Consider the following 12,494-nt stretch of genomic DNA (forward strand, 5'->3'; position numbering starts at 1 on the left):
ACCCAGATTAAATATCAGCTGACGAGCCAGCTCTGTGGAGTTGATATAAACAATGATTGTCCTGACGGTTACAGACTCCAGTGAAGGATAATATTTCAACGAGTTGATATAAACAATGATTGTCCTGATGGTTACAGACTCCAGTGAAGAAGTAGAGTATGACAGGGAATAAAACAAATCTGAGCAGATCAACTTGCAGGTTGTTTAAGGTTATTTTAATTTTAAGAATTTCTAAGAAATCTACAAATCTGAAGTCCATGACTTTAACATCAGACAATAGTCTGAATGGTTTTTGTTTTTGTTTGTTTTTTTCCGGTTGTGTCTGGGTTGCAGGACTAATTCCCTGCCGTGGTTCTGTCCAGAGCAGAACCTCTGGTTATTAAGACTCTGTTCAACTGTCTTCCCTGTGGTTTTGGAGGTTCTGTTAAGACTTCTTTGGACAGTGTGAAGACGAGTCCGTGTTGAGAACCTCGATCATGGTTCTGGTGGACGGGAAGGTCTCCGCTACAGATGGAAGACTCTGGTACCAGCCCGGTAGACTGTGGGGGAAGGAGAGCGAGGTGTTAGCTGGATGAGACCACAGGCCTGGACTGAGAACTCTTCAAGCCCAGCTTAGGCTCAGATTCCATCACAATGTATCAAAGTTGAAAGGTCAAAGACTCCTAGTCAAACCAAAGGTCATTATTAGGTCAACCCATAGTCCACCGACCTCTTCAGGTTCATCCAGCCCTTCGCTGTTTTACTGAAGCCGTCTGGACTGGACGTGGTCATGGCTTCGAAATCCACCAGCTGACACCCAGCCACCGCCGAGCACGGACAAGAGAAGAAGAAGCAGAAACAGTCACATGACTGAGACACATCTTTAACGTGGTATACCTTTGTAGAGGCAGCAGGGGGCGCTGAGTTCCCTCCTCACCTTTCCTTTAGGGATCCGACCTACGACCTCCTTCCCACTGGCCATCAGCGCTCCCATCACCACTGAGTAGGCCACCACACTGGGAACCAACAGAACATGGACACTGTCTTAAAATCATACTGTGGCTCAGTTGCTGTTTCGGTGTTAACCTTTGTTAACCTGAAAGGGCCAATCAGAACTGATTCTTTCAGGTAAATTAGAGGAACAAATAAGAGCCAATCAGAGTTCTGGATGTTGGCTGGAAAGTGTTTTTTTTTTTGTTAGCCTCGTTGAAAGCATGTTCAAATAAACTTTCAAATTTGAAATCAAACCAAAACCCCACAACATTCTGAAGGATTTAGGTTTGACCCCAAACGGCAGTATCCCCGCCCCACCCACCTGGTCGGCCAATCAGGAATGATATGAACAAAATGTTCCTGTACACTGGAAAAAATTCAACTGGCACTAGTTTGAACCAGTAGACATGACAACATTAGATTCACTTTATACCTCTGTGTGAGGACGCTACCACTACAGTCACCAGTCCAGGAGTTTGGTGACGTAGATCATTTATGTACAAAATTAAACAACAATTCCACTGTGTGAACTTTACCTGGATCCTCTGGAGAGAGGCATGAGATTACAGAAGTAATAAATCAGGGAGAGGATGACGTTGCACAGGGCATCTGCATCCTGACAGACACACACACACAGACACACACCAAAAAGAAACACAGTGTCATCAGTTTCTGTCACAGAGTAACATGATTCTTCAGAAATGTTTTATCCAGACGTGACAAAGTGCAGACCTCATAAAACGAGCCAAGAGTCTGAAAAAAGTAATGATTGAAGTGGATTATAGTGTTCCCCTCACACACTCATGTCTGCTGGTCTTAACAAGTTTATTCTGTACAAACTGTCATAGAAGTTAAAAAGATTTTTTAACTGTATTAATACTGAAAATGAGCAGCAGAGAAGACGTTGGTGAAGAAACGTTCCTCTGACTCTGGCCTGCAGTTCACGCTCTGTTCAAATTAGCCGTGTAAGAAAATATTGATACACTGAATCAAGATACAGTATTTCGTTTCATGATGTTCATCTAGTAATTCCAAATGTAGATCCCTCTGTTCCAATGTCAGTAACCTGATGTTAAGATGGAACAGCGTTGAGTCTTTACTATTATTATTATGACTGTTTTACTACAGTTACATTGTTTGCATTGTGACTGTAGTATCACAGTATATCGCAATACATCGTATTATTGTCTCTGTATCCTGATTCATCTCAAATTGCCAGATTCCTGTCGATACACACCGCTAGTTCAAATGTCATGAAACCTCACCCCCAGCTCAGCAGACAGCATCAGCGCCTTCCCTTTAGCAGTGAGGTCTTTGTAGATGGACTCGATCTCCGTCTGGTACTGCTGCGTCCGCTCCTCTGTGGTCTGGGTCTCCACGGAGAACAACATGTTTCCCACTCTGTAACGGGGACAGAAACGCCGTGAGTGAGGGTCTTGTAAGACGGTGTTGTGAGACATTTTCTCTGTTCTGACTGGAAACCAGTGAAGCCTCCTGCCTGTCTCCAGTGATGGTGATGGTGAAGCCGTCGTATTCTTTCCCAGGATCCTTCAGGCTGGGCACTTTGGAGTTGACCGTGAAGCCATCTCTGGTTTTACTGTTGAACTGCTTCAGGAAATAAATGAATACACACACACACACAGTTTTGTAGATTATTTTTCTTCTCCCTCACACTTTTCCCCAGCTCCAGTTCAACACTGTGACCCAGACTCTCACTCTCTCACATGTATTTGTCCTTCTTACCTTCATGATGGGCAGAAGATCTTCCACTTTGTTGACATTCTCCAGCGCCTGCCGGACTTCTAACAAACCTCTGGGGTTGTAGGCTCTGAGTCAGGGATTTAAACACATAAATAAAATAAGTAGAGAAATTAAAGGGATTCATGTAGATGACAAATACTTCCTTGACGTTTTGTTTACAACGACTATAACTCATAAAAACTACTTCCTAATTAGAACAAAGACTAATTAATATTTCATGATCAAACCCCAAATATACAGCCTTGTCTTTGGTACTGGGTGAGTTCATTTTCACTCATTTCATGTTGTCAAGAAAAAGAAAAAAAAGAGAAGGATTTTACCCATGATACACCAGTATTCTGTCTTTGATAAAGTCCAGGATGTTGTTGAAGTACGCCAGGTACCTGATGTTTATAATCTGCCCTCTGGTGAAATAGGAAAAAAAAAAAAAAAAGAGAAAAATTGGCAATCACAATATTTCAGTTTATCAGTATTTTTCTACATCCCCAGTTTTCTTTAGAGAAGATCAAGAATCTACAGTGGACTCCAGCCTGTTACCTGATGAGGTTGATATGGTTGTTGAAGCCTCGACTCAGACTCCTGGCTGGCATCTGGTCCAACCAGAGGACGGGCTGGTCTGGATCCGCGATCCTGGAAAAGCAACAGTAAATCCACGTTAGTTCTCGTAATACGGAAATCTGATCACTGAAAGTTTAAACCAAAAACCAAGTTCTCATTTTCAGTATTTTAACCTTTACTGAATGGACCTCACAGTCTGGTCTGACATGTTGTGTTCTAACTGTGACACCAGTCTCTCTCTCACCTCCTCCACTTCACTGCTATGTCAAACATGTCTCTCCACTGCATTTGCCTGGTTTTGCCGTTGACCCGTACTTTGGAGTTGCTCCACGTCCGGTGCATGGCCTGCATGACCTCCAGGGTGGCTAAACCCATGGCTGGAGGACAAAGAACAAAGGAATCACACATTTGCTGCTGCAGACGTTTTTTCTTTTCTTTTCTTTTTTTTAAACTACCTCTGTGGATTCTTCTGTTTGGCAAGAATCCAGGAGTGTCGTATTGCATTAGCGCCCCCAGATGGTCGGCTGTACATATCAGTTTCTGAACCTCACTGGTGTAGCTGTCAAAGTTCTGTGGCAGCACGTCCCTGCAGAATTACAGACAGAGGTCAGACAGAAGAGGACAGACTTCTGGGAAACCTCACCGATGAGAATGTTTTATTTCAAGTTTAAGTTTTTTTTAAATTAGACCTCTGGAAAATGAATATTAGAAGTAGATGGTGGCTGAGGATCTGGGTTTCAACCACAGGAACTGTCTGAGCTCTGAGTTCATGAAATGTAGGTAGAAAAGAAATGATGCGGGGATGGAACCTGATGAAACCCAGATTATCCAGACGTCCTGGAAACACTAAACTAACGTTGATATTTACCACCAAACAGGATTAACACTCAGATGAATCCCTGCTTCTCAAACCTACTTGATGTGTGGCTGCAGACCCGGCTGCTCCTCGTAGTCTTCTATCAGGAAAGGCAGGTTCTTGGCCCAGTGGTTCTTAAAGTTCCCTGGCAAATCGTGGTCCACGTTGTATTCTGCTACTGGGATGTCCAGGTGGGAGTGCAGGTATCGAGAATATTCTGGTGAAAGGAAACAAACAAAAATCACCTTAAATTACATCATTTACTTTGTATGGCTGGATATAAGTCTTAGTACTGAGAAAATAAGTTGGAGTAAATCGAGAAAAGTAGTAGTATTTTGAGAATAAAATTAGTAGTATGTGAGAGTTGTAGTATTTTCAGAATCATGTGGTGGTATTATGAGAACACAGTTGTTATATTGTGAGTATAAAGGCATATATTACCAGACTAGAGTCGTGGTATTATAACAATAAAATGCTGATAAAGTCAGAGTTGTAGTACTGCTAGATTAAAGTAGTAGTATCGCAGTGCTAACCTCTGAGGTATTTGACTTTGAGGTATTCAGAGCTGGCCTTCTGCCCCAGCAGGGGGTCGTTCAGCATGACCTTGGTCTGAGCCTTGATGCCCTCGTAGAACTGCCCCATGGCCACGTGGCTCAAGCCCTTCATGTACTGACACACCTCGTTGTAGGGCTCCAGCTGTAGACACCTCTGGAGGAGACAGACGACAGGTGGACAAACGGACAGGATGTCAGACAGGAAGCGTCAAACCCTAATTACTGTTTCTCGTCAGATTTAATTTTTTTTCTACCTTGAAGTTTCCGATGGCCTCGGGCAGAGAGCCGTGGTGGTAGAGCATCATCCCCCGCAGCTGCAGAGACTGGATGTGGTTCTGGTTCAACATGAGAGCCTTCTGGAAGCTCTCCATGGCCGACTCAAAGTCTCCCAGCTCTCTGGACCAAGGAAAGACATTTAAAAAAAAAACAGTAAAGTATTACTATATTTATTTCAAATGGTATTAATACCAAATATGAGTGGGCTGCAGCTGAGTCTGCCTGTCCGTACCTGTAGGCCTGACCCAGACTCTTGTAGGCATCGATGAAGTCTGCCTTTAACTTCAGAGCTTCTTTGAACGTCTCGATGGCTTCCTGAGGAGAACAAGTCCAGCGTCAACACAGTGACGGCAGCACAGAGTTCACAGGACACTGATGCAGGGAACATGTGACAGGGGTCACCAACTATAAAATAAAATAAAATAAAAATAAAATTTGTCTTGGGGGCCGGACACTTGAATAAAATAAAATAAAAAGCACATTATTATTTGACGTGGGCCGGATTTGATGTTTTGGTGAGCCGGATCTGACCTGTGGGCCACCAGTTGATGACCATAAATATATGTTTGGGTTAAAAAATGGAGACTCCAGAGTGTCTTTAGACAAATGAAGAACTCAGAGTGCCTTGAACACACCTTTAGCATCCCTCTGTGGAAGAAGGTGAGGCCTTTGTAAAGCATAGCTATGGGCTGGTTCTTCTTCAGCTCCAGGGACTGCTGGAAGTCCTCCATGGCTGCCACATAGTCCTGGAACGGAGGAACAAACACAGAGATTACAACACAGTGGCCTGGCAGTGAGATCAAACACAGTGAGGTCTCCACACCTCTGAGATGAAGAGCAGCGTCCCCCTGTGTCTGTAGAGGCGAGCCGAGGGCTGCAGCTGGATGGCTTTGGTCAGATCGCCCAGAGCCTCGCTGATACGACCCAGAGGAGACAAGATCTGTGGGTGGAGAGGGCGGAGTCCATCACGTTAGTGTGTGTTAAAAAATGATACACAACGTTTTTCCCAATGAAATTTCAGGTTTAGACTCTGGTTGTGTAGTTGTACTTTAAAATATTATATTCACAGCATAAAATGTGATGATAAAATATGGTAAACATTTGGCTTTTGGAATTGGATTTTGTCTAATTCTCTTATGACCTACTTTTACCAACTGACAAGTTTTTATGTTTCTTAGCTCATCAGGTTTAACATGTTGGTATTTTTTTAGTTAACTTTTAGTTATAAGCAGTATTTGTCAGTTGTTTTACTGTTAGTCATTTGCCTGTATATTTTGCTAAAACTTGGTCGTTATATGGCTAACATTTAGCTCCTTGAATTAGCTATCTCTGGGTTTGCCATTTGGTAACTTTTTAGCTATTTTTTGGATTATTTTTAAGCCGTTTTGCGGCTAGCGACTAGCTAACTTTTAGTCAATTTGGGCTATATTTTTGACAAACTTTCAACAGATTTGGTCCAAACATCTTTTTAAATAACTTAAAGGGAAAAACAGATCATCTGTGTTCACTTCTGAAGGCTGGTTGTACTTTTTACTTGGTCGTTATATGGCTAACATTTAGCACATCTGTGTTCACCTCTGAAGGCTGGTTGTACTTTTTTTTTTTACTTTGGGTTTATACCATAGTGAAGTATTCACATTATGAATTATGAATTACATTGTAAATATTTTCACAGCAAACTCTGACACCTCAAAGCTCACAGGAAAAATCCAGTTAGCATGGTGGTTTTATCCAATAACGATTTTCACTTTAACTGTCGGCAACAACAAATGACTAAAAATAAAATGGACTTTTATTTGACACTGGAGTTTTTCCCAAAGAACAAATAACAGCGAGGAAATGGATTTCAACACTAAACCTGAGCTCAGGGTCAGAACTCACCTCCGCTCTCTGTTCATAAACCTCCGGCCAGTTTGGCTCCAGAGTGATGACTCTGTTGAGTTCGTACAAGGCCAAGTCAGCATTCTTTATGTCCTGGCAGGATGACAAGAATCGGGAGGGGGGTGGGTGTGGGGGGGAGTAGGACAATTACATTCACATTCACCGCCACAGTCACAAAAGGAAAAAGAAAAAAAAGGCCATTTGACCACATTTCATTTGTGGAGGGCAGGCAGGGAGAAGGCTGCCAGGTGAAATCTGCACTGATTGAATTGCACAATGACTCATTGTCACTTGAGACTGTGACTGTCGGCCAAACTGAGCACAGCCATTGTTCAGGGGACAAAAAGAATACCTGAAGCCAGAGGGAATTAGTTTAAAAACAAAAGTGCAGGCGATGCCAACAAAGGTGGAAAAAGGAGCTGCTGTGAAAAGCTTTTGAAGCCACAAAACCAGACATGAGTAAAGGAGAAAGAAAAGGTGATTAAATCAAGAGGTTTTTAATCACTGAAAGTAGGAATTTTTCTTTTCTTTTTAAAGAACAATTACGCACCTGTAAACTCTTCTTCCCGTAAGCTATCCCTCTTCCATAAATGGCACTGACCAGTTCTGGGTCACTCTGTGATCAAAACAACAACAACCATCAAAGTAGGGCTGACTTACGTTCATTTGGTTTAACATGTTAAAGGTCGACGCGCAGACCGACCTGCAGCAGCAGAGAGAAGTGTTTGACGGCCTCGTCGTAGAGTCCGTTTCCTATCAGAACGTAACCTATAGCTGCAGAAGAAAAAGCACCACAATATAAAAAGGTTTAACTCTGCGGAACATGTATGTGGTTTTCTAGTCTCGCAGACTCACCGAGTTCTTCATTTATGTTGTGGCTGCCCACGGGGAAGGGGATTTTCTTCTGCTCTATAAACAACTTGGCCTGATTCTATGAAAGATAAGAGCAAAAAACAACACACACACACAAAACAAATCGACTGTCAGAACAGGAAACTGCAGCATGTTGGTTTGTTACTGTGTCAGACGTGACTGAAGAAACAGAAATGTTGGTGAACAGCTGAAAATTGTTTAATATACAGTATATTGGCGTGCCTATAGTATCGCACGTATCCCCCTTGTATTGTAACATGTATCGTTATCATTTTTTCAAAGTTATGCTGACGGTTGGTGGCAAAAATATAAACACCAACAGTATGCAAATGTGCTAGCATGCAAATGTTGCTGCTGCTAATGCTGCTGCTTCCTGCCCTTCCTAATAAAGCATCAAGATCACTATCAGGACGCTGCCTCAAAATATCTACATCATCAGCCCGCTGCACAGGACCGGTAACATGAGCTGAATCCTAAATATGACCCAGTGCACTACGTGCTTCATAATTCCTCTTTTGGTTCCATTTTACTGTCTTTTCCTACTTTTCAGCCCTCGTTTGTTCCAGTGCCAGCTGAATATTGATTCTGCTGACATCCGCTGCTTCTCACCGAGCTGCAGTGATGTAATAGGCAAATGCAGGGTGTGGCACGTTCACACTTTTGTCATTAGGGATTCAACTGCTCGTACATGACAGATTTAAGCAATGCATTTTTTCTCTCTTACTCACGACTGAATTCATGATGCAACTCTCCTGATCACATGACCACTGAAGTTAGAAGTTATCAGTTTGATCTGAACTTTACTTTTACTTAGTAGTTTATTTGGAATTTTACACCAACATAACTACTGTAAGAAACTAGTGAATACTGAAAAAATATTTTTCACACGTTTTGGATTTGACTTTGCAGAAAACATCACAAAACCCAGCCCAAAATTTAAAATTAAGGAAACTTTCTGAACCTTTCTGAAATCTACCAATTATTTATTTACTTCTAGAGGACGTTTTGCAAATACTGGTTAATCTAGATTGAAGTTCTGGTGTCTGTGTCAAGTGCAGCTCACCAGTATTTTCTCTGCATTCAGAGAGAAGACTGACTCACAGGGCGGGTTACTTCCCTCCTCACAGTCTGGATCCTCTAACTGTAGTATCGAGGACTCTAAAAAAAACACAACGCATGCAGAGTATTATGAGTATTTTTTAAACAACATCATGTTATGTCATCTTAAAAATTGTAAAGCTGTCACAAAACGTCTGTATCTACAAACATTTAGCTAAGTATCCACAGTCTTTGATCACACATTTGTTTACTGCACAAATCTATTCTGTGAGTTTGAAAACTTTCTGCAGCATATTTCCTGCAAAAGATGCAAAGTTGACAGATGCATTTTTACCCAATTGTGTGCAGGTATTTGGACCACTGTGCTGTTGCCTTAGTTTGGACCAAGAAGGGAGAGGAGTAGAACCCAAAGAACACTCTCCCCTGTGTAAACACACTTTAACCTGGTCAAGATCGCTCTCCCACGGACAAAAGTGAACGTTGTTGTCTGTTCTGAAGCGGCCACTGATTTATATGTCACAGAAAACACGTGTACTCTAAACTGAGCACCAGTGTCCGTGACAGATTGTCATTCAATCTGGGAAACACTGGAAAAATACCAAAACATTCGTTCCAGAACTCACGAGTGGAACTCCTTAAAAAGTGTTTAGTTAACGGAACAAGGAATTTTGTTTCGTAAAATAATTTTGTGTTGATAACAATAAAAAAAATCCTAAATTATATGTACGGAAGTAGAACGGAAAGTAAAACGTCATTTTGGTGACATGCTAACAAATAGACCTCAACTGTCCTGCAAAACAGTGGAAACTTTATTCACCCAATAAATGAATACATTCTGAATAAATCATTTTTCTCTTTCAAATCCAATTGTAGGACTGAGGTACCAGTACGTGCGCATTACCGTAACTATCTCTGTCACCACTGGTTGTCATTCAACAGGAATGACTTTATTTTTGTTATTAGCTCTTTGACGTTAGCCTGCAGGCTAGCCGGCAGAAACACCGTGACAGTTTCTAATGAACGGCGGGAGGACGTGGCAAAGTAAGAGCAGAAAATAGAGCCACTTTACCGCAGTCCGCCGCGTACTCTTCCCACTCGGACAGTGAGCTGCAGCCCTGCTTGTGGAGCTCGCTGTTGAAGAGGGTCAGGGTGGAGAAGAACTCGGTCGAGAGCACGGTTCGGCTCAGACACAACAGTAAGAGCGCAGGCACAACAGGAACCCTGCCAACAGGGGCCATGTTGTTGATATTTATCGTGTGTGACGCCAGCGAGCAGCGGAAGCACACCGCCGTCCACGGGCAGGAGTTTCACCACAACCGCCGCCGAATGAAGCTGCGGTGCAATTCAACTACAATGAAGCGTCAACTCCACGTCCCGACGTGCACCGCGGCTGTCAAACCTGATTTTACACAAGGAAGTTAGGTCACAGTGGTGTTCGCAAGTTACACCATTCAAAGTAAAAGAATGAGCTATGTTCCTTGTTGAGTTGTAAACGTTGTATTATATTTAAATGTGCTGGGCTATATTATGCACATATATATTTCAACTGTCCTTCACGCATACCTCTTTTACTGTGAGTCGTTAAAGTAGTGGTGTCTTAATGACAGAGAATATATTATGCATACTTTTATTTTGAAGAAGCATCTTTATGAATGAAACAACATCACTTCCGGCTACAACAAGCCTTCAGCCGGTGTTGTTTACTGTGTAAATGATGGACAAAAATGTCTTCCGTTGCGTTGAATGTAACGAACAAGCCACAGAGCTTCACCGGGACTACAGCAACGGGATCCTGACGATCACTATATGCGTACGTTTCAATGTCTTCCTGTGTAAATTTGCGTTTACCTGTTGAAAGCTAACGAGCCGAGCAGCACCAAAACAAACCTCCTGTTCATGTTCAGTCACGGCTGTGTCTGTTTTTCAGGGGTCCTGCCAAAAGCCTGTGGATAAATACATCGAGTACGACCCTGTGATCATCCTGATTGACGCCCTTCTATGCAAGACCCAGGCTTTTAGGCACATTTTGTTCAACACCACATTGAATGTAAGTTACTGTACCACGTGACCTTTAGCTGCAAACTGCAGGCATTGTACCAGTGGACACACAGTAGCTGTGTTACGGTAGATGAGGGAGGAATCTAATGTTTATTCTGCAGCAGTGAAGATTTGAAGAAAGATAATTTCTTAAAATTATTGTGAGGATTTGCTGGGGAAAATCCATTTCCCTAATTAAAGATCTGACTCTGGGATCATCTGAGCATCATCTGTGCTGTTGTTGTCTCTCCTCCTTTTCCTCCTCCTCCTTCCAGATCCACTGGAAGTTGTGTGTGTTCTGTCTGCTCTGTGAGGCCTACCTCCGCTGGTCTCTGCTGCCGGGCTCCGAGCAGAGCAGGGACCCCGCTGACATCATCAGGTACACGAAGGAGTGGGAGTTCTACGGCATGTTTGGATTGGCTGCCCTGGGTAAGAGGTCACGGCTCTTCAGTCTCATCAATCGAAACACTTTTATTTTTTTTAATTTTAAACTTAGAACTTTTGGTTGTGTCACTCCTGCAGAGCTGGCAGCGTTCTGTACCAGCGTCCTCCTCTTCCTCTGGTTGGTGGTGGTCCATGTGCAGCACCGGAGCCTGGACTTCAGTCTCCTCCTCCGGGCTCTGCTGCTCTCCTGCTACGGGAAAGTCCTAGTGATCCCAGCTGTCATCTGGGAACACGACTACTCCCCCCTCTGCCTGAGCCTCATCAAACTGTTTGTGCTGACCTCAAACTCCCAGGCCATCAGAGGTAGAGGGGCAGTCTGTAGAAAACACTCACCTGTTTATCATATTCACACTGCAGTGAACCGACGGTGTGATGAAGATGAAGATTGGCCACATGGTGCTGACAGGGCCTGTTTTTTCTCCCTTGTCTCTGTGCAGTGATCCTGAACAGCAGTCGACGTCTGTCACTGACGGCCGTGTGTGTCGGCCTCCTGTCGGAGACCTGCACGGCTCAGGTGTGTAGAAGACTTCAGCAGAGCGTCCAGGACATGTTGACCTGAACCTGTGCTCCGACCAACGCAGATAAAAAAAATCTCTAATCTCTGGCGTCAGCGACTGACATGTCAGTGTGGAAATCAACCAGAGTCGAGGTGAAGCCTGAGCCTCGGGAACATGGAGGGTTTTTTGGGGGTGGATTTGTGCTTTTGTTTTGATCCTGGACTATAGGAAGAAGAGTTAGGAACCATGGCAGAATAAAGAACTGTTTGGTCATGGTGGTTACACTCTCATTAACAAGAGTAAAGAACTGTTTGGTCATGGTGGTTACGCTCTCATTAACAAGGACAGAAAGTGAGGAACTGCAGATCAAAACGTTGGAGATGCACTTTTGTTTAAATCTAACATTTAAAATGGACTCTGACTGTGATTATTTGGTTATTAAGGAGGATTAGGGATTACAATAAAGACGTAATTGACTTTGTAAATGTAATTTTATGAACATATTTTTTGTACAATTGAATTAGAATCACCTTTAGTGAAAACAAATGATTTCCTTTGTCATTTTCCCTGTTTAAATAAAGTTTTGTATAAATGACTGACACACTTGTTGTTGTTGGATTTGGACAAACTTTTAGAGAGAAATTTTTACACAATTTGACAATTAGCTTTTTGATACCAGTTATTTTTACAATACTATTTCGAAGTATGCGGAAAGTATTGCATTTG

At 42.8% G+C, this 12,494-nt stretch overlaps 2 protein-coding genes across 4 annotated transcripts; one reads left to right on the top strand and one right to left on the bottom strand.

Annotated features, from left to right (window-relative positions):
• Positions 1-313: 313 nt before the first annotated feature.
• Positions 314-10,163, bottom strand: ttc13 (tetratricopeptide repeat domain 13). Of its 2 annotated transcripts, none has more exons than XM_017033890.2 (23): positions 9,860-10,163; positions 8,795-8,889; positions 7,714-7,789; positions 7,562-7,632; positions 7,409-7,474; positions 6,859-6,951; positions 5,801-5,917; positions 5,613-5,723; positions 5,210-5,292; positions 4,956-5,097; positions 4,681-4,855; positions 4,208-4,364; positions 3,747-3,877; positions 3,536-3,668; positions 3,271-3,363; positions 3,054-3,137; positions 2,716-2,800; positions 2,471-2,577; positions 2,238-2,373; positions 1,509-1,588; positions 917-995; positions 710-789; positions 314-539 (listed from the first exon to the last, which is right to left on the bottom strand). In XM_017033890.2, exons 1-23 carry the CDS (start codon positions 10,026-10,028, stop codon positions 425-427), a joined length of 2,478 nt encoding a protein of 825 aa, XP_016889379.1. In that variant the 5' UTR covers positions 10,029-10,163; the 3' UTR covers positions 314-424. The 2 variants fall into 2 exon arrangements, with proteins under 2 accessions (XP_016889379.1, XP_008311588.1); XM_008313366.3 differs by having other exon boundaries at positions 2,471-2,580.
• A 137-nt stretch (positions 10,164-10,300) lies between these two features.
• Positions 10,301-12,062, top strand: arv1 (ARV1 homolog, fatty acid homeostasis modulator). 2 transcript variants are annotated; one of them, XM_008313364.2, is made up of 5 exons: positions 10,487-10,600; positions 10,718-10,837; positions 11,103-11,256; positions 11,350-11,574; positions 11,709-12,062. In XM_008313364.2, exons 1-5 carry the CDS (start codon positions 10,502-10,504, stop codon positions 11,828-11,830), a joined length of 720 nt encoding a protein of 239 aa, XP_008311586.2. In that variant the 5' UTR covers positions 10,487-10,501; the 3' UTR covers positions 11,831-12,062. The 2 variants fall into 2 exon arrangements, with proteins under 2 accessions (XP_024912726.1, XP_008311586.2); XM_025056958.1 differs by having other exon boundaries at positions 10,301-10,600; positions 11,103-11,574.
• The last annotated feature ends 432 nt before the right edge of the window (positions 12,063-12,494 follow it).

Source organism: Cynoglossus semilaevis, chromosome 7 (assembly GCF_000523025.1).
Source record: "Cynoglossus semilaevis isolate Cse_v1.0 chromosome 7, Cse_v1.0, whole genome shotgun sequence".
Lineage (NCBI taxonomy): Eukaryota > Metazoa > Chordata > Actinopteri > Pleuronectiformes > Cynoglossidae > Cynoglossus > Cynoglossus semilaevis.

Excerpts from the sequence above, each read along its gene's own strand:
- ttc13 (XM_008313366.3), bottom strand. The coding sequence starts at position 10,028 with ATGGCCCCTGTTGGCAGGGTTCCTGTTGTGCCTGCGCTCTTACTGTTG. Across the intron at positions 5,098-5,209 it reads AGTCTGGGTCAGGCCTACAG|AGAGCTGGGAGACTTTGAGT; the intron begins GTACGGACAGGC and ends TCCTTGGTCCAG. Across the intron at positions 3,138-3,270 it reads AACCATATCAACCTCATCAG|AGGGCAGATTATAAACATCA; the intron begins GTAACAGGCTGG and ends CTATTTCACCAG.
- arv1 (XM_025056958.1), top strand. The coding sequence starts at position 10,502 with ATGATGGACAAAAATGTCTTCCGTTGCGTTGAATGTAACGAACAAGCC. Across the intron at positions 10,601-10,717 it reads TCCTGACGATCACTATATGC|GGGTCCTGCCAAAAGCCTGT; the intron begins GTACGTTTCAAT and ends TCTGTTTTTCAG. Across the intron at positions 10,838-11,102 it reads TGTTCAACACCACATTGAAT|ATCCACTGGAAGTTGTGTGT; the intron begins GTAAGTTACTGT and ends TCCTCCTTCCAG.